Source organism: Pseudochaenichthys georgianus, chromosome 4 (genome assembly GCF_902827115.2).
Source record: "Pseudochaenichthys georgianus chromosome 4, fPseGeo1.2, whole genome shotgun sequence".
Lineage (NCBI taxonomy): Eukaryota > Metazoa > Chordata > Actinopteri > Perciformes > Channichthyidae > Pseudochaenichthys > Pseudochaenichthys georgianus.
Window position 1 is genome coordinate 31,720,495 of NC_047506.1, and position 26,078 is coordinate 31,746,572.

A 26,078-nucleotide genomic window follows, 5' to 3' on the forward strand; every position below is an offset into this window, starting at 1 on the left:
TTCAATTAAGATAATTATTTGTATTTGTTTTGCCTATGTTTGTGTGGCATGTTCAATCTGAAACCAATTTATTATGCAAGGCTGAATATGTGCAATCCTTTTTGTTGAAGTATATTTAACACCTTCCCCTTGTAACCCCTGTGCGCTAATAAGCTATTCATTGTGGGTAATTTTCTCAGACAAATTTGACAGGAATGCGAATTTACGGAGGGGGCTACAAATGTATGTGAGAAGCACTTGATTGACAATTAGACAGTGGTCAGCAATATATTTCACGGACTTTGCGGAAATGCACCTCTGACAATGGATCTATGTTCTTAAAAGGAAAACTTTATAATTGTAAATAACCAACACATATATATTATTTGAAGATAAGGTTAACCTTTGTTCAAGTTTGTATTAAAACAATACTCGCATGCAGATCTGTACATTAAAACAACAAAATAAGTGGTACATTTGAGGCCCTATGGAAAGAACAGCACGTTCCTGATATCACTGATGAAAAATGTGATAAATGAATTAACCTAAATTATGTAATGAAAAAATCTACTTTTAATATTTTCGAATTAGATCTGAATCACTGGCGGACACACGAATAGCAAGAATCTGCTAAACCAATTTGTGGATCATTCATATTGTTTTCAATTAGCTTAGCTTCTCCACAAGCTGTCCATGTAGCCCCTGGTAATCAGCTCAGGGTAACCACAGAGTACCACTGGTTGGGAATCCCCGCAATACATTAAAGTCCCACAATGCACCTTCCCATCTTCAGCAAGCAGAACAACGCCTACAACAGAGAACATAAAGAGGACTTAACATTAATAAACACTCCTACACTTCTGCCATCACCACCACACTGAAGTGTTAAACTCTGATCCTTTGTGATTCAGACATGCAGATTCAGAGGAAGCTCTGCAGAGACACTCCTCGGTTTTCAAGACTGCATATTTATTCATTTCATATGCATATGTGGTTTGAATCAACTCCAAACCTCAACATACATGTGACAAATCGTCTCCTCATGACTCAGGGAGTGCACAGTCACTGGTCTCCCTGGTTTTACTGGAGCGTACTCACGCCCACTGGAAGGCATCATATAGTTTTCACCACGGTCCATCAATTCAGACAACACTGAATTAATACACACACACACACACACACACACACACACACACACACACACACACACACACACACACACACACACACACACACACACACACACACACACACACACACACACACACACACACACACACACACACACACACACACACACACACACACACACACACACACACACATCCTTCAGAAATATTCTTTTTTTCCCTCCTAAATGTAGGTGTAATGGCTTTCAAAGCAGAAGCTAAACACTGCCCCCTACAGTCTGATATGCAGTATTCATTCAATGAAAAAGGATTGATTCAGTTGTCCAACAAGTGTTCACATTTAATCCATAGCTTTTACTATCTATTAATGTCACTCTTTAACATGTCCTTTTATAAACAGCACAGTTAATCATTATGCTAGGAGTCAAGTTTCACAATTATAACTCTTAAACCAAATTCTGCACATGTCAGCACAAACCACTAGTAGTGGGATTCAGCATTTTAGCATCATTTGCTCCATTATTGAACATTCAATGCTGGAAAACATGTCCTCCAATCAGTTTAATCTTTCCAATTTGTTTTTACTTAAAGGAAAGAAGCAATGATACAGGAGTAAAAGTAATCATTATGCAATATGGCCCATTTCGGAATACAATATTAAATAATTATATTATAAATATTGATGATTTAATGTGTTCATCACTTTAATGTGTTCATCACAACTGAATCTGCAAAGTAACTAGTATTTAAAACTATAAAAGAAATGTAGTGGATTAAAAATGTCACTTCTGCCCACAAAATGTAGTGAAGTAAAAGCAAAAAGTAACATCATGTGAATTCAAAACTTTACTAAAGTACAGTACTTGCGTAAATGTACTGTACTTGTGTTACAATCGACCACTTTATGTGTAACTGTTTACAATATAGCCCACTTACTCTTTATTGTATATTCTATCAATTTATCAGCAGAAACAAATCTTTGTCTTGAACCCCGTCTCCTCACATTATATTATTATTTTTGGTACCAATAAAGTCCTCCAGTGTTAGACAGTCTGGTCTGTGTGCAGCTGATGTCCGGGACTCATTTTAGTTCAGTCTCGTGGCGTTCCAGCGCGGGGGGCAACGTGGTCCCACAGGGGCCGTGGAAATGGAACCTTAAACAGACAGAGAAAAAGAAACTTGCTGTGAATTAAATCAGTGATTATTAATGATGTGAGTGTCTGAGTTGGTGACAGTAAATGAAACACACTTGAAGCGCATGGTGGCCGGCGTGTCCTCCATGTTGAATTCGGCCACAGGGACACCTCTGGCTGCCACCTGAGGAGCAAACATGGCGGCTGGATACACAACGGATGAAGTGCCAACCTGCAGGGGCAGATTTTATTGAAAAAGTATCAAGAAAGTGAATAACTGCTTTTTTTTAAGGACACAGCTTTTATCATTTTCAAAAGACTCTGAGAGTCTCGGAACAACCAGTCATGTTTTCAAAGCATTTTTATGACATATATAAAACATTTAATAATTACATTAGTGATTTTGGCAGGAGTATGTGATGCACATTAGTTTTTGGTTGTCTGCACGCACGCGCACACACACACGCACGCGCGCGCACACACACACACACACACACACACACACACACACACACACACACACACACACACACACACACACACACACACACACACACACACACACACACACACACACACACACACACACACACACACACACACACACACACACACACACACACACACACACACACACACACACACACACACACACACACACACACACACACACACACACACACACACACACACCACACACACACACACACACACACACACACACACACACACACACACACACACACACACACACACACACACACACACCACGAGGCAGAGGTCACAGCTGTCCAACACTTCCTCTGCACGGGAGAGGATGTCTGAGTCCAGAGTCTCTCCAAACCAAACCACAGCTGGTCTCAGGAGACCGTGACAACCTTTCTGCTCACACCTGAAACACACACACACTTTGTCAAGACAAATAACCTCATTTGAAAAGAGCACAGCATGAGAAAAAAAAACATGAGTGTATCTCTTACCTGGGCAGCTGCTGAACAGGGATCTGAGCGTCCTCTGTGTCGGGGTCTGGTGCTCTGAGGAGGCCGATTGGTAAAAAGAAAGGGTGATTACATCAAAATACACCTTAAAATTCTTCCAGGCAAAGCATGTTTCTGTATAATGAGAGCATTGCTACTAGTACGACGGCTGTCTTTTCAAATGTTTTCCCTTAGTTATTGACACAATAGCAACAAAAATATCGGAAGGTATCATAAAAAATACTTGAAAAACTGAGAAAAATAAGTATAGCCTGAAAATGTTATTACTTACATTTATTACATATTCATCGCTTCGATACATGCGTACGTCACTTATATGATCCAAAATATACATATCAGTTTTAACATGATCTGCTATGATAATTATGTTGAATTGTAGCCCAGCACTTGCGTCATTGTATCCACAAAAAAGACTAAATTGATTGGTCGAACATTTCAGCTTTTAAAAAACATCCATTTTAAATGTCAGATAAGTGACAAGTGACATTTCATAGCGTTCACAGATTTCCCTTTCAACGCCTCATCAGGTGTTATTTAGCTGCTGACATCTGACAGGCTGAAATGGGCCTTTTTTCCCCTCTGGCATTTAGTGCTCAAATGATTATGATCAATATCTCTTCTAACACATTTTTCATATTGTTGAGGAAAACAATCCAATGATCCAAACAACACGAGATAAAGCTCTTACCCTTTGCCCTTCAGAGCGCCACAGATGGGGCTATGGTAATTGGCGGCTTCATGACCGCAGCTCATACAGCGTGTTTTAAACAGACTTCCTGGATTAACAAAACAAGAGACAACAGATCAACGCCGAAACAAATTGTCAATGGATTACTCAAAAGACAGCAAATTACCAAACACATTTTTTTAATTAATAGTTATTACTAATATGTCAACTAAAAATGCCACATATGTGTGAGTCCAGCTTCCCCAGTCTATTCATCTTTAAAACCTAAGCTATGTTTTTTCCCCTAATTTGTTGACATTTTAGGGACTCGTAAACATTATGTCTTTTTTTAAAATAATAACCGGATATACTATTATTGACAATAATCAAGTGAACAGATGGAAGGACAAATAATTATTCTCTTAATTTGTTAATTAGCCAATAAAATGTCAGATTACAGTAAATACATGAACATTTTCCAACAGGGGATCAAATGTCCTGTTTATCGTCTGTCAGACAGGAAAAGCAAAAAATCCTCAAAACTTAGAAGCTGAAACCAGTTAATGCTTGCCATTAGAAAATGTTTGCAGTAAAAAATACATACATTTTAAGTTAAGCAGTTAGTATAGATTACTGAATCCATGCTGGCATTCGGTGTCTTGAGGGTTTTCTACTTGCCGTGGAGCTCCAGGATGTTTTTGGATCCGGCACGGCGGTGGAGCTCGTCAATATTTTGAGTGATGACTGTAACGTTGCGTCCCTGTTTGATCAGTCGCTCCTCACACTCTGCGATGGCCAGGTGGGCGGGGTTGGGATCTTTTGTCAGCATGACCTCACGGCGGTAATGGTAAAACTCCCAAACACGGGAGGGGTTCCTGGAGAAGGCCTCTGGAGTGGCAAGTTGCTTAAACATAAGAATAAACTGAATGTTAATAAAGGTTTAATAGTACTGACAAAAACTATGTGCTGATCGATCGTCCCTGGGAAAAAATATTCCCACCAAAAGTACTTTAAATTGTTTTTGCTTGTTGAACATTAATGCTAAATAATGGAAAGTCGAAGTTGTGATGTGACAGATTTAAGATTATTGACAACTTTACAAATTGTACAAAGAATGTCTTCTATATGCTGCAATTTAAGCTAGATTGATATACACAACGTGATGCGGAGGGATACAAAAAAGTGATAACCTCAGGTGGGCTGTCAGCTGCATAATGGGTAAAAACATTGGGGGCTAGTTGGTCACATATTTGAATACGAGATTACATTTTTTCCCCATGTCTCCTACCCTACTTTTGCCGGTAGTGGACTCAGAAACATAAAAACTGATGGAGGACATTTCAAATAACAGTTGTAGAGTATGCTCGTTTGCAAATTAATATGCACACTTCGCTAAAACTAATGCAGTCTAATACAAGAGTTCTGCATTGAATCACCCCTTCATGAAGATAAGTTTTCAGTTTTGGATGAAAAAGAGTTTCAACTTGCTGACATAATGATTTGCATTATGACGTTAGGTGTGTCATCCCAGTTTATATCAATAAAGGAGGGCTAAATAGCAAACACCTATAACTTAATAGTATACTTGCATACCTGTGCTTCCCATGTTCTCCAGTAGCCTCCTGCTCCTCTGAAGGTGGGGACTCCGCTCTCTGCACTCACCCCTGCTCCGGTGAGGATGGCTATATTCTTGGCCTTGGAGAAAGTCTTCCTGAAAGCTGCCAGGTCTGCACAAAACAAGCACAGAAATATAATATATAAATGCAAAACGCACTAAACTACTGTTACATAGATTTGTGGATGACTATATAAATAACACATCAGGATAAGAATGTTAATAAAGACTACCTGAACTGGGTCTGGCCATATTTTGCATGGCCCTGGGTATTTTCAGGTGGCCATGCAGTTGAGAGTTTATCAAACCTCTGCAGGTGAGCTGGAGCACAATCATTCGGTTTGGCTTCTAAGAAAGACAAGGATGACAATATTCACAATATAAATTGAGCCTCATGTTATCAAAATGTAAACTTTTGCAATAAACGCTTTATACTTCAAATCCTTTCAAATTTAGCAAACTTTGACAAACGAGCAATGGGCTATAGGCTATATCAGATATGTCACTTCAACACATCCTCACTCCCAGGTCGGCCTATGTTGACGTTATGTCAAGTCCCCTGTGTCGGCTTTTTCCAACGCAAGGGGGGGGGGGCCTTAGCGTCCATTTTCAGCTTTCCGGGATGTCCATATGCTTCTATGGACGCTGGAAGCATTCGTTTATGCCGGCTGCCCTTAAAGGCAATGTGAGCGTCCATTCTCATTGGATAACGGAGAATTGTACACCCGGAAGTAAGTATTCCCCTTACTGTCGATTGATTTTACAGTGATATCTGCACTACTCATCGACTAGAAAACACCAGATTATCCTTGTTAATTACACAACATTGATTGGTTTAAATTGTGTGCAATGCATGGCTCAGCGAGCGGGCCTGACGCCGTGGAGTCAGCACTCATGGCCTCCATCCACGACGACGCACGGGAGCTCGGAGCCGTCTCTTGGCCCCTCCTCGCACGGGAGACAGCGGCTGACGGATGCCTCGGCCACCTCCTCCAACTCATCGAGCAGGAGGGTGGGATTGACGTAAATGACCCTGCCCTGGCGAGTCTGTCATCGGTCTGTGAGTCCATCTATGCACAGGACGGCGTTCTGCTCTATCGGGACCGCGTCGTGGTCCCCCCATCCCTCCGTGGGAGAGTCCTTCAGCATCTCCATGCCGCCCACCAGGGAACCTCAGCGATGGGGCAGCATGCCCGAGCCATAGTTTACTGGCCCGGGATATCCGGGGACATTCAGGCCACCAGGGACGGATGTACAGACTGCAACCGCAATGCTCCGTCACAGGCGGCTACACCCCCCTGCCGTCCTCACCCCCGTCCACGCCATTCGAGGCGGTGTTTGCTGACTTCTTCGACTATGGGGGCCACCACTACCTAGTTGTCGGGGACCGTCTCTCGGGCTGGGTAGAGGTCCTGAGCTCTACGGCGGGTACTGCCCTGGCGGGCTCAGCTGGCCTGGTCCAACACCTCCGTTCATTCTTCGCCACCTTCGGCGTACCGGAGGAGCTCTCGAGCGACGGTGGTCCGGAATTCATGGTCCGCTTATGGCACGTCAAACACCGTGTGTCGTCCGTTAGCTTCCCGCAGTCGAATGGGAGGGCAGAAGTTAAGACCGCTAAGCGCCTCCTGTAGTCCAACACCGGCCCGTCGGGCGGCCTTGATCAGGACCGCTTCCTGCGTGCTATGCTGCAGCTGCGAAACACGCCTGACCCCGACTGCAACCTCTCGCCAGCGCAGATCATCTTCGGCCGCCCCCTTCGTGGCTCGCTCTCCTTCGTGGCTCGCTCTCCTTCGTGGCTCGCTCTCCTTCGTGAACCGCCTCGAGAAGTTCTCGAACCCGAACATCCGCCTGCTATGGCGCGAGGCATGGGCGGTGAAGGAGGACGCCCTTTCGGACCCGTTTGTCCCGTACCACCGAATCCCTGGGGACTCACTCAAGACCGCTCCGCCCATTGGCACTCGGCGAAAGGGTATTCCTCCAGAACCAGCAAGGCCCGAGCCCCCATAAATGGGACAGGTCAGGGATCGTGGTGGAGTCGCCGGGCCACGACCAGTATCGGATTAGGGTTGACGGTTCGGGACGTTTGACACTGCGCAACCGGCGCTTCCTCCGTGCCTATATGCCGGCCACACCCTGCGCCCGTGAGCAGCCGGCTGCGCCCTTGCCGCCGCCCGCTGCTCTGGACCATCAGCCCCCACCTATCCACCCGGGCTGGGCGACGCCCCAGGGGATCGCTCAGCAGCCGGCTGTTGGACCCCGCGATTCGGCTATGGGCGCTTCCCCACCGGCACCTGCTGGTGAGGCGTCCTCTGACCTCACCGTTCCTACGGGTGCCTTCCTGGGCGCACCGGTGCCGCAGTCGCCGCCGATGCTGCCCCAGCCTACTCGGCCAGGCCGCGTGAGGAGGCCGCCTGCACGTTACGAGCCCGAATCCGGCAGCTGGATTTAGACCGTTAACCTATTCCGGCCCATAGTTTTCCGGTCTGGGGGGGATGAAGAGTTTATCGCCGGCCACTAGAGGGCAGCGTCACTGCTGTCGCTGCCCGGATATGCCGTGCTTTGACCCGATAGTGCCTAGCGGCCATTTTAGTTCACATGTTGTTCATTCACTCCGCCTCGAGTTGAGACGTTCATCCACTCACTCATGCAAGACTGTTTCCACTACTGTTTAGTGTGTCTTTAATATATGTAATTGAATATATGTGTATTGGTCATGACATGCATGTATGTAATACTTTGTCAGCTTATCCTGCGGCATTGCTCTGTTTCAGGGTGTCGTGATCTTTGTCATTAAAGTACCAAGACTGACATTGAGGAGTGTGTTTCTTCATTAGCAACCTCATGATTACCTCATATGTTTTTAACTTAGGATCAAACCTGTGTTTAATATAGAAAAAGGTAAATGTGTGCATTTTATTATAAAGCTGTGTATATTGACAGACCGTTGCAAAAACTAAGAAGCTTATAAACATCAGGTTTAAAACTAAAAGAACTTTGAAACACAATGAAAGATGTTTGGAGTTTTATTTGAGTTATTCATTTAAACTTTTTGTCTAAGGGTAATTTTGTCTAATTTTGTCTAATTTTGTCTAATTTTGTCTAAGGGTCACACCTAATAGTCCGCTCTCTGGTGCGCACCAGACTACAGTTTGTTACATTGTTTCATTTTTCAGAAGGTTCGGTTTGCGTTCACACGGGCAAAACTCAAACGGACTATACACTTTAAACACAAGTCATGTGCTCGGGAAATGCTGTTCAACCATTGGTCAGACATTAAGGGGGTACAAACGCAAATCCCGGCAATTTCTAGCGGAGCCTCCGCCATGGAGCATCGGCACTTTCGGCAGGTTATTCTCATACTTCTGTTAGTCTGGAGATCAACAGACATATGATTATATAATCAGACAACGTCCGTTAAAAAACATTATTACATGGCTTTGTTGACTGTATACAGTTTGGCTGAAACTAACTGACAAGACAAGAGCGACAAGAAAACAGCGGAGAAGTAACGGGCTGAAACCCTCCTTTTTACGCAGCGGTCCAGACATATTCAGTTCAGGGTTTCCGTTAGCCGGTAATTACCGGTTTTTAGCTGGTAACATTTATTTTAAACCGGTAAATTCAAAACCTGACGGTCAAAATGTCTGGTAATAATTAGGGAGGCTCCGATCGATCGGCCGCCGGTCATTATCGGCCGATATTCACTCTTAATAGTTTGATCGGTGCTCTCTATAAAGGCCGATCAGGAGAGCTGGATCTGATCGATATGGACATAAACGCGAGTGAAGTATAACCGGACGCGAGAGAGAGATCAGATCAGCTGCTGAGTCTGACCGAGACACGCAGCTCTGCATAATCACCTGAAGCCCCGCCCTCTGTTTAACGAGCTGCAGGAGCTGCATGAGAAACTGACGGGCTGTCAGGAGAGAGAGAGGGGAAAAGAGAGGATCCGTTTCTCCCGCGTTATTATTCAAATGTAATGTAAACTTTTGAATAATGTACGTTATCTACTACAAGTAGTTTGTTTGAATGTAATAATTATGTTGTTTGTTGTTTGTGGAATAATTTATTGAAAAATGAATCTGAATTTTTCGATCTGTTACGATTATAAACTGAAGCAATATAAAAATGAGCCCCGTGAACTGAGTTTTAAACTGAAGCATATCTGCTTCTGCCGGTAATTACCTGCTAACGGAAACTCTGCTACACAACTCTTATTATTATTATTGAAATATGACCGGTACGTTTCAAATTTGTCCGGTAAAATAAATTCTGCCCGGACATTTGACCGGCGAGAAAAAAATCCTAGCGGAAACCCTGATTCAGTTGCCAGTTACTTTGGCATTAGGGCAGGGATATCTAAATACTTCCTAAGGTTTGACATAATGAATTGTGCTACTTTTAAAGCAAGCAACGATGTTTTTCAAATTTGTAATCATGAAGCTCCTCAAAAACGCTATCGAAGCAGTTCCTGCCGTGAGATGGGTCTGGCTGCAGACCGCAGCAAGGAGGCGGATCCTATAGGGGCGTTTCCTATAGGGGCGTTTCCTAACTTTTTTTATCCAAAAGCAATTTAAGGGATTCCAGCTGCTTTTATAAATCCTCGCAGAAGAAGTCATTGTTCTAGTGATGGGAATTCCGGCTCTTCTTGGTGAGCCGGATCATTTGGCTCACCAAGAAGAGCCGGCTCTTTCGGCTCCCAAAGGGCTCTTCAGTTTACCACATATTATACCTTTTAATTAAATCAAATGTAGCCCTGTTTTGACTAATGATTTATATGTCTACACATATATCACTTAAATTATTCAAGACATCCTTTGTACTAAAGTATTCAAAAGTAAAAATTACATGTTTAATATAAATTATTTGCTGTGGCCAATTGTTTTCATTGCATTTACAGACCTGTGTAACTCTCTGATACCACCCAATGAATGCATTGACTTGCTTGTAGAACCACGCTACACAAAACAAATGGCAACACCTATAAAAACTATTTTAAAAAAGGGGCTACTGTATCAACCTATATAAAGTATATAAATATAGTTTTTCTCCCTGCAGGAGAGGGGAGCGTGCTTTGAGATCAACTGCTAGGCTGCAGCGGGGAGAATAGGGGGACAAAAAGAGATCTCCGTCCTCCGTGTTTTATTCTTATAGAAGTAAGAAGAGAAGTAATGGGTCAGAAACCCTCCTTTTTACGCAGCGGTCCAGACATAGACATCATAGCTACGGCGACACATATTCAGTTGCCAGTTACTTTTGGCATTAGGGCAGGGATATCTTTCAAGGTTTGACATAATGAATTGTGCTACTTTTAAAGCAAGCAACGATGTTTTCAAATCTGTAATCAAAAAGCTCCTCAAAAACACTATAGAAGCAGTTCCTGCCGTTGTTACGTTAGTTCAAACAGTAACAACGGACTACTTTTCTTAGCGGATGCATGTCAATTTAAATCAATACATAAAACTATTTTTTAAATCAATAAAATCTTTTTCTAAATCCATAAAAGCATTTCAATTATTATTGGGAGTCATGTCGTTACTTTGTTGAGAATGTGGCCATGTGTAATAAGCGGGATAATGTCCACATTGCACATTGCATAATGTGCCTTCATGCCGATCTAGATCCCTCCGCAAAAACAAAACAAAAAACGGCTCGTTCTCGGGCGAGAGCCGGCTCCCGTCGTTCACTATAGGAAACGCCCCTATAGGTAACGCCCCTATAGGATCCGCCTCCTTGCTGCGGTCTGCAGCCAGACTCTATTGCCTGCCGTTGCTACGTTAGTTCAAACAGTAACAACGGACTATTTTTCTTAGCGGATGCATGTAAATGTAAATACATGCAACTATTTTTTAAATCAATAAAATAATTTTCTAAATCCACAAAAGCATTTCAATTAATATTGGGAGTCATGTCGTTACTTTGTTGGGAATGTGGCCATGTAATAAGCGGGATAATGTGCAGCAGCGCGGTCATTATGGGGAAAAGAACACCTTCATGCCGATCTAGATCCCTCCGCTTCGCGTCGGGCTCCTGATCAGCCTGTCGGTGTTCTTTTCCTGCTTATCCATGAGAGACGTTCTGCAGAGGAGGGGCGTTTCACCGACGACAGGTGTTCTTACTTTTATGTAGCTGACGGAGAATTTTTACTTTACACGACACTATTCAACACTTAATTCTGCTTTACGCTTTAACTAAACAACCGCGGATGTCTTGAAAGACTCTTTCGCTAAAGATTTTTGAAGATATCCGCGTTCTTGTGACACGTAAATACTGCTCTTCCTATGTTTTGGTGCGGACTGCGTTCACACCAGCAATGAACCGCTCCAGAGTTCGCAAGCAAGCGCTCCGAGACCACCTATTTTAGCGGACCAGAGTCCGGTTGTTTAGTTCACTTAAGAGGTCTCGGACTGCGTTCACACCGACCCAAATGAACCGCACCAAGCGGCTAAACGCACCAGGGTTAGATTCAACCGGACTATACAAGGCAGGTGTGAACGCACCCTTACTATACCCTTACTATACAAGGCAGGTGTGAACGCACCCTGGTGCGTTTAGCTTGGTGCGGAGGGAGCCTCGTTGAGCTGCGAGTGTGGCTTCAGACGGAGTTCACTCCTGAGTTCACTCCGTCACGGAGGGGTAGGGTCGAGGGAGTGGTTTGGGATTGGGCCGTCCTTCAACATGGCGCGCTGAAATTCATTTCCGGGTCACTACCGGAGGACCGAGGAGTCGAGGAGGGGGATTTGATGAAATGAGAAAGGGCCAGGCCCGGACTGGCCATCGGGAGGACCGGGTGGTTTCCCGATGGCCTGGCCTGCTAAGTGGCCTGCTGGCCTGAGGATTTTTTTGTTTGGATGTATGTATTGTGAATGCAACGCTGCACAAATGTGAGTCTGACTCTGCCTCACAGAGGGTGACTGGCTGTCTACATGATGTGGCCTGCCGACATGGCCACGATCATACACTATGCCCTCGATTGGTCTCTGTCTGTGTGTCATTCAAGCTCGGGAGGGTGTGTATGTGTGGCGCGAGCGAGAGAGAGAAAGTGCGCGCACCGGTTACGTGTATTGTTGTTAGCATCTGGTGCTAGTTAGCTCCGCTAACGGATATAATGAGCTGTCAACAAGGTGGAGGAGAGTCCTCTCCAGTCAGACTGAGAGACTGATAACTACAGGTGAGGTAAAGGACTCTCTGAGTGTTTAGATAATTAACTTAGTCTAAGTTATCTCAGTGGGTCTCAAACGGTTTGGTCACCATGTTATGTAAACACATAGTTCCATTTGAACGGGGAGTGATTAGTAAAATATGCATGAATAATAAAATATGCAAATAACTTGTTGAGAGCTAAAACTAGTCTTTGCTTCTGCCTCAAAGATGAGCAGGGGGCAGAGGGGGGAGACAGGAGAGGCTGGTTCAAGAGCCCAGACACACTCACAATTATAAATGAACCAAAAACAAATAAATAAAGAAGTTTCAATATTTTTTCATATTGGATATGGTATGTTATTGGTTATGGCCATGTTCTTATGATTTTATGATTATTTAAATGTATACAGTTCTGTTTCATATGGGTGTAGTCTCTTTATTTCCCCCTCAAAGTGCACCAGATTGATGCATTTAAGTCCAACAGTTAAAAAAAAAAAAATCTTACCGGGGGAGCATGCCCCCGGACCCCCCTAGAGGATTTGAGGTCCACCTCCACTTAAAATATGTTAACATGGATAGGTTAGGTTCCTAAATAGATTTGCAATTTTTTTTTAAATAGTAACCCATGTCCATATGTTTATTCTGGGGTAGTAGATTTAAAGTTTAGGGCTATCACTATGGGCAGCAACGCTGTAAATATTGACAAATAAATCCAGCAAAATGGCACAAAAGAAAACTGGTAGTGGCCTGGCTGGGTGTATAATTCCCGGCCTGACTTATTGTCCCAGTCCGGCCCTGGAAAGGGCCGAAGTGTGACTACCGTAAACAACATGTTTGTTGTGCAGCTGCTGTTTCAATTTAATAGAGGATCATTCGGTCAAGCTTGAAATGCATTTAAAACTAATGTAAGTTTCATCAACTGGCAACATGAAGGGTTTCTTCAGAGTTTGGCTAGTTTTATCTTTGACTAAAACATTTGCTTACGTCTGCCAACTCAAATGTACAAACGATCAGTGGCTAGTTTACACAACGCTGAAGTTGGCTTCCGATTCAGAGCATCCGATTCGGCAGTTAAGGGGAAAGTCAAGGGACATTTAATTTACAGCGAAGAGCGATCAATCCTCCGTGTTTGAACCTCTTAAATCGCTGCGTAGCCGATTTATTTGGACTGGATTATCCCAGAGGGTCTAAAGATTCTTTATAACCCAGTTTGAGATTTGTGAAACCTTTATTCTATTTGTGAAAATACAAAAAAGGGAGATTTCAGTGCTTTTTTCACATGTAGACCACATTAGACCAGGTCCTGATCTAAAACCACTAGTCCTAGACTCATCAAATCTGGACTGGATTATCCCAGAGACTCTAAAGATTCTTTATAATACAGTTTGAGATTTGTGAAACCTTTATTCTATTTGTGAAAAATACAAGAAGGCATAAAGGCTTGCCCAGCTGGGAGGTTCACTCTCTGATTCTGATCCTGGCCTGCTGCAGCAACCTCAGCCTTCCACCTGTGTTTGTATTTTCAGAAATAGAATAAAGGTTTCACAAATCTGAAACTGTGTTATAAAGAATCTTTAGACCCTCTGGGATAATCCAGTCCAGAGTTGATCAGTCTAGGTCTAGTGGTTTTAGATCAGGACCTGGTCTAATGTGGTCAGGATGCGAACAAAGCACTGAAATCTCCCTTGTTTCTATTTTCACAAATAGAATAAAGGTTTCACAAATCTCAAACTGTGTTATAAAGAATCTTTAGCCTCTCTGGGATAATCCAGTACAAATAAATCGACTATGCAGCGATTTAAGAGGTTAAAACACGGAGGATTGTTCGCTCAGCGCTGTAAATTAAATGTCCCTTAACTTTCCCCTTAACTGCCGAATCGGAAGCCAACTTCAACGTCGTCATATACAGCTAGCCTGCTACTTAATTGTATTATGACAATACGTGTAGCCCTACTACATGTCGCAATACTATACGAAAGAAGTCATGCACTATAAGCATGGACCCTCCTGAGTCTGTTATTAGCTGGCATTACGTTATGCTAGCTAAACTAACAGCCTGTCAGCATGTACAATGGTAGTTAGCTAGCAGGCTAACGGGCTAGCAGTAGTATCCAAGGAAACAGCAAAAGCTTCCCAAGCTTGACAATACGCTGTGAAGACAAAGTGGCGTGCACATGGTTTTATATTTCCCTGAACAAGTTTTGCAACATCCTGTTAGATCTGTAGGTTGCTAACTAACTAGCTACCTGAATCCAGAACCATCAGCTGGAGGAAGCAGGAACTCAGTCGGTGTTTTGTCAGCAGCTGAAGTTATTGGATTGGTTTGGCTATGAGGGAACGAGCCCATGAGAAGGGACAGCGAGGTAAATAACAACCCACCTCGACAGGAAATGACCAACAGAGGGAGCATTTGTACCACAGTAGAACTTAACTGTAGGCATATGCCTATTTATGTTTTGAAGCTGAAAAGTCATGCATTGAAATGTTCGAAAGTTTAAAGTAAGGGAAAAAAATAAAAATACTGGCCCATTGTTGTTTATTATATCGTTGTTTTGATTATAACTTTGATATTGTAGCTGGTAAGGCTTGGCCTATATATATTTAAGTTGGCTAACCATTGTTATACATTTATATGAATATTTTTGTTTAATGAATCAGTCAATTATTCTGTCAAATAATAATGATACAATGCTATTCCAAGTTCCCAGACTCATAATTGACATCACATTTCTAAAACCTAAAGGTATTATTGAGGAAATAATATAGAACGGAGACAATAACACAATCCAAACATTCAAGAAGCTGAAATTGTTTTGCTTCATTATTGCCATTTTAATCAAACATTCATATTCATTACATGTCTGTAATTTACTTGTATTAATTAATTGTATGTCATTATGTTATGTCATGTTACGTCATATCTCCTATGAGACGCACAGAAGAGTTTACATTTAGTTTTAAATACATAGTATCAGAACACCTTCATTATCCTCGGGGAAATTGGGTTTTGTGACAGTTGCTCCTTTTTAGAATGAAACAAATACGAATTGATTTTTGTGAATGTGTTTGTTATAGGACAGTGTGCTCTTATTTGGAACTTGATCAGGTGAAGCATGTCCTCCTACCTAGACCTAGAGGAAAATAAAAGAGAAAGATGCTCAACCATCCTCCCACCTCTCATTCTCTCTCCTCCCTTCTCCCCCTCCCTCCTCACCCACACAACAGCCCGCCCCCCTCCCACACCGTCTACCCGGGCGGGTGCACGAGTGGCTGCTGCTGCGGCGCCGTCTCTCTCGCAGTCCCGCCGGTCGCCAGTGGACGCTGCCCGGCTGGCCTAACATGGCAGCGGCCCCGGAGGAGGAGGTAGACCGCAGAGCGATACGGAGGGTCCGCTCCAAGAGTGACACGCCTTACATCAACGAGGCGAGGATCTCTCTGCACCTGGAGACAGGTAGGCAGCCACGGATGTTGTTCTCTCCTTGTCTGGGTGTGTTAGCAGGGGGGGGGGTAATGTAAGGACTCGGTGTGAGAAATTGCTTCATCGAGTGTAGTGACAGTTCCCACGCAGCAGCATGACTTTGGGCTTTCATTGTGCAGCTCTGACCGTGTACCCATGGTGCTTAGCTGCACCTTGACGGTAACCCCACTGTGACTCAAGCACTGGGAGATTAGCCGTGAAGAACGTTCCACATAGGCTGTCTTTCAGTATGCATGTGTGGTAGGCTATGTGAAAGCTAATTAACCCTTTATTGGACTATTGATGGCTATTACTCCAACCAGACTCCGCCTTGATCGTCAGCTGCAGTGAAATGCATGCGAACTTGGACGCCTCTGGCTACTCATTTAAAATGCAATTATTGATGGTATTGCATTTTGGAGAAGGGGTTAGGAATGGCAAGCGAACATCCTTGCCAAATGTGGTGGCCTTATACAATCCCAGTTTGTGTGCACGCAAACACGGTCAGATAAGTTATTGTTTCCTTTGTTGCCATGGTCACAATGGTATGCTGTCACGAAGCATTGGATGATTTGAATGGATTTACTGCTAGATCTATTCATTAAATTGTGTTCCTTTTTGTGTATAATAAGATGATCCTGCTATGACAATCCCTCCTCGTCCCTGAGGGAGGTTTCTTTAATATCGCATCAGTGCGGAGCTGTCCACTGCCCCTCGGTGCTGAAAATGCCACCGAGCAGAACACGCGCACAGAACCCAGAGGATCTGCATGGAATCGACATTCCTCTATTACTGATCATCCATGTTACATATATCAGTGACGTTTCTCTTTTTCTTTAATGAGCTACTGCATTTGGATTGTGGTCGACCCTCCCCCAGAATTGGCCGATGTGACACATCCCAGTCACATGGTAGCCTGGCTGGCTAGGCTAGACTCGAGTATACATTTCCCATATCCGGCTGCTCTTTTGCTTTACTTAAAATCCCACAAATGTCAACAAAAAAAGTTTGCATCTACTCTGTTTTTAGCACTACATTGCAGGTTAATGTGTGCAATATTCAGATTGTATTTAAAGCTACTCTTGTTTTTGCCTGCACATTTGAGAAGTGTATGAGAACAAAATCGCCTAACATAGATCCTAATGAGCTCAGGAATGTGCTCACATGCTTCCTCCTTTGTTTGTTGCCGGCTTAGACCTTTATGACTCATGGTACAGACCCACCTACTTATAATCTCTCTCAGCTGCCCTCTCCTTGGCCTTCAACATTTCCCCTCTCCATTTTGTTTCCTTTAAATGCAGCTCCTTCTCTTAGCAGAGTATCAGAGCCGGCCTGATTTGAGTAACATTATTCTTTCTTGGAGCTTTGTGTCAGGCATGGCTTGAATCTGAAGGAGGTGGTGGGTGGGTGGATGGGGGGGGGACTCTGCTGTGTCTTGCTCACAGTGCTGCTCCTGGCTACTTGCTGAAAACAGAGGCAGGTTGCTCACGGCTGATGTGGCATCGTGCAGAATGCAGTGGGCTCTGCCAGCTTTGCTAAGAGAGGGATATTTGTCGTCAAACCTTCTATGTCATTGCTTTTGGCCTTCCCCCCCAAAACAAATAGGTCTAATCTTGCATTTTCCCTTCAGCCATCTGCCCGCCCACTCCCTTGATTCCCCTTGACTTTACGTGTGTGTGTTTGGCTGCTGTTGTTTTGCATAAATCCAGCCCACACTTTTCTTAGACGCGTGTCACCATTTATATGTGACACATATCCATGCCATCCTCAGTGTGCATGTGTTAATATGCATGCTTGCCTGGTGTACGTGTGTGTGGGAGGCTGTTTGCATATGAGTCTTGGATTTAGTAAACAAGAGTTTATCACCAGGCTTTTGGCAGCTCTCTTGAGCTCGACCTTCTTCGGCCACTTTCAGATCCGAACCGTCATGAGATCATTTTACTCCAGTTTGTTTATTTGCCATGAGTGAAAAATAATCCCTCTTCTACTTGCTCTTGTTGTACATTACCTGATATTTTGTATTACGAACAGCCAGGCGAGAATAATTGGACATTTATTGGCACTGCTAGAAGTTGCATTTGTTACCCTCTCAAACCCACATTTAGTATTCACATTTTCCCTTAAGTGGCTTTGAAGATAAGAAAAAGAAAAAAGTTATTATTTATCTGCTTGTAACATTATTTCATATGATCTATATTTAGACCTTTAACTTAAAAATACTGTTTATTTTTCTGTTTTGTACCTACAGTCAACATCTTTTTATTTTCACCCCAACCTCTATTCTCCCTAACCTTACCAAACATAATGTTCTGCCTCAGGTTTTGCAACAGAACGTAACCAGACTCACATACTCCCAACACAGTAATATGAATCCCTCTCAAAGCAGATGGTGATGGATGGGGTGTCTGATCAGAGGCACTGTCAAATCAAATGAGATTTAGGTAGAGATTGTTAAGCTGTGACAATCTATTTGTATACAAGATGAATGTTTAATTTGTTGGCAAAGCCTACTACCACACAACATGAGTCTGATTCTCACCTTACTTCTGGCGCTGTCCTCCACCAAAAAAAGACCTGTCTCTTTAGCTGTTAGACATTCCACGTTCTCCCCCAGAGAGTCTCTAATGTTGTTTGTCCACTGTGTGTTGCCGGGCAGGCACACTGTGTGAGAGCTTGTTTTCGAATAAAGATATTCTTCCTGTTGTTAAATGTGTTAATGAAAAAATACCAGCCATTTGATCTGCCCAGAGAACTAACCAACATTTTTTAGTTTGTGTACATTGTTACTTTTGCCCCCAAAAAAAAATGAAATTCAGGAATTACACTACTGTATGCTTCTGGTCTTCTTCGTCGTGTTTTTAGTTTGAAGCATGACGGCCCGTCCACACGACGGCCCGTCCACACGACGGCCCGTCCACACGACGGCCCGTCCACACGACGGCCCGTCCACACGGCGGCCCGTCCACACGACGGCCCGTCCACACGGCGGCGTGCGTTGAAGCTTCAACGCTTCTGCCCATTCACTTTGAATGGGGTGACGTCATGCTTTGCCGAACTGCATCGTGGGAGCGTCGCTTCGCTTTGCTCGCTTCAAAAGTTGAGCAATGTTCAACTTTTGAAGCTTCGGCGGAAGCGTCAGCCAATCGAATCATATGCCAGTACAAGCTCTAGCCAATCAAACCGCGTGCTTGTGTGTCCGGGGCGGGGGATTCATGTGATTAGTTGTTGGTAATAAGACTGTTAAACACCTGAACTGTTGTAACAACATCCATAACATTCATCTGCTACTTAGTAATTATTTATCTATTATCTAATTTATCATTCCAATAACTTGTATATAGACTCGTATTGCACTATTCCACTTTTCTTTTCTCACTTTTAAAAAAAACTATTTGTCTTTTTGTATTACTTTTAATATAGTATATTTTAATATTGCTTTAATCTGCTTATCTGTATTATTGTGTTGCATAGTTGGAGAAGCCTGTGACCTAAGATTTTCAACGACATAATTACTCTGTAGCTATGTTAGTTTGACAATAAAGAACCTTGAACCTTGGTCGAGCCTCAGACACGCCCGCCGGCAAGCTTCAACGCACGCCGCCGTGTGGACGCTGCGTAATGGACTCAGCTACAACAACATTTGGTTGTGTAACTCTGTGTTGCATAACGGCAATTAATGATCATTGAGTCCTTGAAAACATCTGCCTGCTTCTGAAAACAAAGCTGATGAGATGGGCTGACTGATGTGAAACCAAAAAAAAGAGCTCAAAGAGGCTAACAAGCTCAGTAGTGCTCACAGGTGGGAGAAAAGACTATGGGTTTGAAAGTATGCAGTTCATGCCAATTCATGAGACCAGATCCATTCCTGTTGCGCTCCGTTGTTTAAAGCCAGTCCAGATCCCAGGCAGCACCGCTCTGCTCCTGCAGTGTACATCCAGGTCAGCTCAGTTAGAGCTGAGCCCTTCTCACAAAGACCAAGACGCAGGCATTACCACGCTCTCATTCAAACACGGAGAACTCTAATAAAGACCTGAATGAGAGGCAGAGACAGAGGAGGTGGAGAAGGAGCAGGAAGAAGCTAGGGAGGAGGACAGGGTGAAGGATTTGAAATGATGGCAACATGAAGACTGAGGTGTTGTGCTTAGAATATGGTGGCAACGCTGCACAAACACACCACCTCTCACTATCTGAGTGATACTCTTTTGTCTCTCTCTGATACACATAACAATGCTTTCTGCATACATAAGCCGAGGCCTTGAGCAGCAGGAAGGTAGAAATACCTGGGCAGAATACAAAAAGGGAGACAGGGAGGACACTTTAAATGCAGAGGAGTACTTCCTGTCTCGCTGCCACCCAACAAAAACTCCCTCACTCTTCCTCCGCTGGCACACACAGGTTCATCCATTCAGCTCAGACAAGCTAACCATTGTGCCAAAGAGAAAAGCTGATCCAGGGAAGAAAGTGACAATGAAGACAGTGGGAAAGTCTCCCTGCTGGTGTGATGTCACAGGACAGAAGTGTATATAAGCGGGGGTTAAAAGGAAAACACTTGGCACAGTTTAGTTTTAGTGGTCAGTTTCTGTATATTGATCTGGTTTATCCACTCCATGGAAGTGTATTCTTATGTATCATTTGGTTGTACACACTTTCCCTCTCACAAAGTGTTTACAAACCTACTAGGAAATAGTATGTAATATACACTATATTTTAATAGTCCACTGCATTGACTGCTTGTATGAAAGAAATAATAGTTTAACGTCTGGATAATGATGCAATGTTTGTGCTAACAGATGGCAATGAAGTCAATGGATTTTTCTAGCAAACAAAGTTTCTGTTTACATTGAGTCTTACTCACCAAAACGCACTTTATCCGATGCAATTCCTTCCACTATACGCATGCATTGTTTACAGCCACGTTAGTAAGCCAGCAGTCTTCCTCATCTTTTTTTTTTTTTGGCACATTTGTTTGCCGTTTGCGCTCTTCCCCCACATGCCAGAGAGGGTAATACAACCAGTGGCATATGAAGAGAGGACATCATTACTTTAACATTGCTGAAATGTCCTAACAGCGAGGTTTAAGTGAAGACTTGTTTTTAATAGGAGTGAGATCCTCATATTTGTCAGTAATAGATACCAAATACCTAAATGTATCCCAACTCAGTGTTGATCGGCTGTGACAGCTGATACCAGTACAGCTACTGTAGCTAACTTCAGCCAACTTGGCTCGAGGGTTAGCCCGGCTGTTTAATCTATTCTTAAAACAATATATTTTTAAAATAACTTTATTAGCATGTTAAACGCTAATGCGTGTTTTGAACGCATTAGCTTGGTGGCTGGCATGTGCCACAGGTCGTAGTACAACTCACAGTAGCAAGCTTGATCGATACTGAAATATCCAACACACTCTCACTCCCTAAGCGTCCAATAGCGACGTTTGGTCAGTGTCCGTGGCGTCCAATTGTGACGCTCCTATGCTCCTTCAGCATCATAAAGGGACGCAAATAGCTTTCAACTGATTGCAATGTATTCCCATCTGCGTCGGGATTTGACGCTCATGGAAGCACGGCATTCGTTTATGTCGGCTGCCCTTAAAGGCAATGTGAGCGTCCATTCCCAGGAGTAAAGGATGGCAGAAGACACTACACTACCCAGAATCCCCAGCTATCGTTTGGACTACACCATGTGCTCTTGACAAACCCCGTGATAGTCCTCAAGCTCTGTGATTGGAGAGTGTGCTCCGAGGGTTAAGCCGATTCTCGAACAGCACTTGAAATGGGATGGAACCACGGCAGACTGTCCAAAACTGGATTTGAACGGGTCCACCGCGTCCCCCCTCCCCCACCCCGTCCCCAGAACTACACATGCTGGCTATTCTGTTTCGCAACTTGTTCTCTATGGCACGTCTCTACTGGGAGTTGTAGTTTTAAAAGACGTTTTCGTATTTCCCATAATAAGAAGTTGCCAGTATTAAACTGTGTACATCCCTGGAGGTTAAGGGGATAGGAAACACTCACATTTAAAACATATAATTAATAAATGGGTGAAAATTGCTTGTGCCCATTATGGGCAGTATTAATATATATACACACATGCCAGCTAAGGTCAGAAGAGCTTTATTTAACAGCTGGTCTTATGTGTGTGACCCCTGTGATAACATTACATTACATTAATTGATAAGCCTGAAACATGTTTTTATTATATATATATTATATATTATATAATATATATACTTTATAGGGATCGTATTAATATCTAATAATAAAAATATTGAAATTCAATAACATGCTTTAACCACCAGGTGTCCCTTTATATCAGCTGTGCACCTTTATGGTGTAAATACAGCCTATCTACCAATTGGATCAAATATAAAAGTGAGCCGAATTAGTGTTGATACTGCAAGGAGACGTATTGTGTGAAAATAAATGTAAGATGTTGTTTAATGGCTGATATATTTATGATCCACGTCACGTTTTCAGTTCCTCATGTTTGTCTTCTCATCAGGGCTCAATACATACAGAACTACGGCAGATATGTAATATGTAATGCAGCCGAACCGTGTATTACAATGCCGTTATGTGATGACTTTCAAAGAGAAAAGCAAGCACACTCGGAATAAGGTATTATTATTATTTTGGTCTGTTTCCGGTATTTGTTAATGACGATGTGCTCTGTGAGACTGGAATTGCACAGGGGGGAAATAACGTAGGCTATCTTTAGATGCGGATTTTGTTAAACTAATATGTTTAGGCTGTGGACCAACACTATACATTGACGGGGAAGGGGGTAGCAATACAGATAACACCATTAAACAGTTACACAACATAACAGAAATAATATCGATAGCAGCGTCCCTAGCAACCACCTTGGTAACAATGAAAACGTCGCGATTTCCTGAAGTAATCTTCGTAATAACTAGCAAACTAAAGATCATGTACATCCACTGCACACATAATCTGAAATAACAACTCATATTTCTCGCATCAAATGACATCAAAACGCATTTTAATGGCCAAACTAACTTTAAAATAGGCATTTTCCACCAAGAATAAAACGAATTTCGGCCATGTTTTCTTTTTCTGCAGGGAGAAATTTGAAGATCACGTGACATAGACGCCAGCCATCGGAATGAATGGTGAAAAAAACGGGGTTTGTCAAACAGAGCACATGGTGTAGGCCAAACGATAGCTGGGGATTCTGGGTAGTGTAGTGTCTTCTGCCATCCTTTACTCAGAAAACATATTTGTTTCTCTGAATCGAAGGGGAAAAATACAAAAGCATTGCACACAATTTAAACCAATCAATGTTGTGTAATTAACAAGGATAATCTGGTGTTTTTTAGTCGATGAGTAGTGTAGATATCACTGTAAAATCAATCGACAGTAAGAGGAGTACTTACTTCCGGGTGTAAAATTCTCCGTTATCCAATGGGAATGGATGCTCACATTGCCTTTAAGGGCAGCCGGCATAAACGAATGCCGTGCTTCCATGAGCGTCAAATCCCGACGCAGATGGGAATACATTGCAATCAGTTGAAAGCTATTTGCGTCCCTTTATGACGCTGAAGGAGACTAGGAGCGTCAAAATTGGACGCCACGGACACTGACCAAACGTCGCTATTGGACGCTTAGGGAGTGAGAGTGTGTTGAAATATCATATATCTACTTTGTGACATCTGTCGCCTTCATGGTCGTCTTAACTGTGTTAACCTGTGTTGTATGTAGAGATTTCCCGATCCGATCACGTGATCGGGGATCGGAGCCGATCACGTGATTTTAAAAAGATCGGAATCGGGAGAAAAAAATCGGGGATGGGGAATTTTCTTTTTTTTTTTTTTTATAAAATATTTTTATTATTTTAATGTTACAAAACAAAAATGACCATGTTCACGTCTTAAAGTCATCCTGAGGCCTTAGTTTTGGTCATCACATCATGTATGTGTTGCTTCTTTTGGGCTTGTTTTCATAGACCTGGGGGGTATACTGCGAAGCAGGATTTTCGCTTAGCCGGCTAAATTCAGGGAAAACTCCGGCTTTCCGGTCATCCGAAGCTGGTTCTCTTTTTAGCAGGCTAGATCTCCATGGTAATATATGCTAAGCAGCTAACCTGGTCGGGACCAGGTTAGGTTGCAGGCTAAGAGCTCAACTCAGTGAAAGCACCGCCTGCTGACCAATCAGAGCTCAGTGTGCGGAGTTTAAAGCGATCAAGTCATATTACAGGAGAAAGGAAATACAGAAAAACTGCCGTCGCAGGAAAGACGGCCGGCAAAAATCACCGACTGTGTGAACGTGAACATGAATAGAATATCACCTCCATCTTCAGAGCAATCTGACTATTATAACATTAGCGTTAAGAAAGCTTACTTAAATATCGGCCACAACATAAGTAACCGGATCAGAGTACATTAAGTACAGTCCGCGACATATCACTTCTTAATGTATCATATATCTCCTTATCTGAGTCAGCTGAGCCGTATCTGGCCGTGCAACACTCACAGTGTCACATACTGTATGCAGAAATATTATTTTAAGCAACACATAAGTTGACGAAACACTCGAGACAAATGTAATTGAAGTCAGATCGTGTTTTAGACGGGGCAGTGATATCATAAACCTGTTAATGTATGCATTCAAACACTTTTTCTTTTGCCAGCTGTATTCACCTTGCAGGTGCAGCTATGTGGCTTTGATCCTGGATCAAGTGTTTAAGTCATGGATGTTTAAAGTTTAACTTCTTCATTTTTGACTAGTATTAAAGTTCACTTTTCATTCAGGAAGTATGACGCTGCGCTGTCAGTATGCTTGTCCATGTTTGTGATTGGTCGAATGCTCCAAATACCACCCCTTTCATGTGAACGCGCACCTAACTAGATAGGAAACGGCTGGCTTGAGCGATCCACTTGATAACCAGCGTCGTAGTACAGTTTAGCGAGAGCGCGTATGTTTTGGATTAGGCCAACCGGCTAACTCAAACATATCCAGGTTAGGTTGAACCAGGTTCATAGTATAGGCCCCTGGTTGCTTATTTCTCTCAAATCTGGCAACAGAGTGGGCGCGGCGCAGTGTCTAATAGTATGGGCTCAGAACAGTCTCCTAATACACACATGCACACAGAAGGATTCAAACTTGTATTTCCGGATCCATACTTGTGTTTTTCAATGCACACACAAATGTATTCCGTTTCATAATACATGTAAATAAAATCCAAATACAGAAAAAAGTTTTACATATGTATTTTTGATCCTCACTTATTAGTTTCCCGTTTAAATCCCCTGAACCTGCAAACACAAACCGCTTTCTGTGCACGGATCGCTTTGCATTCGTGTGTGGGTTTTTTGAGACTCCCCTGACGGTCAGCCGATTCGTACTTGTAATGTTTTCTATCTATAGCCAATCAGATGTCTCCTTCATTCTAAGCCAATCACATGAGGGGAAGATTACTTCATATACGCATTTTGCGCAGTCCGGTCAGCTCGCTAAACAGAGGGCGCAGCTTCAGGTGATCATGCAGAGCAGCGTGTCTCCGTCAGACTCAGCAGCTGATCTGATCTCTCTCTCGCGTCCGGTTACACTTCACTCGCATTTATGTCCATATCGATCAGATCCAGCTCTCCTGATCGGCCTTTATAGAGAGCACCGATCAAACTATTAAGAGTGAATATCGGCCGATAATGACCGGCAGGGCTCCCCCCCGTTGACAGGTCACTGTCTAGCACTGGCTTCGTAGTGCACTGATCGATTAGGCTAAGCTAACCTGTAGCTGCTCCCGCCACACTCACAACAACTTCATACAGACATAAATAAAGCAGCTGTATTCGCCACACAGGAAACACACATTTAAAACCGGTTTTCCTGCCGTTTTTGTGTACACAAGCATGAGATTAGCGCCTGCAGGCAGGCTCCATGGAGCTGGCAGCTCCGGACTGCGCAAAATGCGTACATGAAGCGCTACGTCATGAA

At 43.2% G+C, this 26,078-nt stretch overlaps 2 protein-coding genes across 2 annotated transcripts in view; one reads left to right on the forward strand and one right to left on the reverse strand.

Moving 5' to 3' along the window:
• Window positions 1-1,423: 1,423 nt before the first annotated feature.
• sirt5 (sirtuin 5) lies at window positions 1,424-15,022 on the reverse strand. Its single transcript, XM_034081072.2, has 9 exons — window positions 14,912-15,022; window positions 5,756-5,870; window positions 5,501-5,634; window positions 4,586-4,811; window positions 3,929-4,016; window positions 3,223-3,276; window positions 3,011-3,134; window positions 2,359-2,474; window positions 1,424-2,263 (listed from the first exon to the last, which is right to left on the reverse strand). The coding sequence occupies exons 2-9, from the start codon at window positions 5,856-5,858 to the stop codon at window positions 2,191-2,193; spliced, it is 918 nt and encodes a 305-aa protein (XP_033936963.1). The 5' UTR covers window positions 5,859-5,870; window positions 14,912-15,022; the 3' UTR covers window positions 1,424-2,190.
• A 904-nt stretch (window positions 15,023-15,926) lies between these two features.
• phactr1 (phosphatase and actin regulator 1) overlaps window positions 15,927-26,078 on the forward strand; it is a 46,652-nt gene continuing 36,500 nt past the window's right edge. The window contains exon 1 of the mRNA XM_034081022.2: window positions 15,927-16,116. Coding sequence (XP_033936913.1) covers window positions 16,005-16,116 — 112 coding nt within the window. The 5' untranslated portion in view covers window positions 15,927-16,004. The remainder of the gene's footprint in view (window positions 16,117-26,078) is intronic.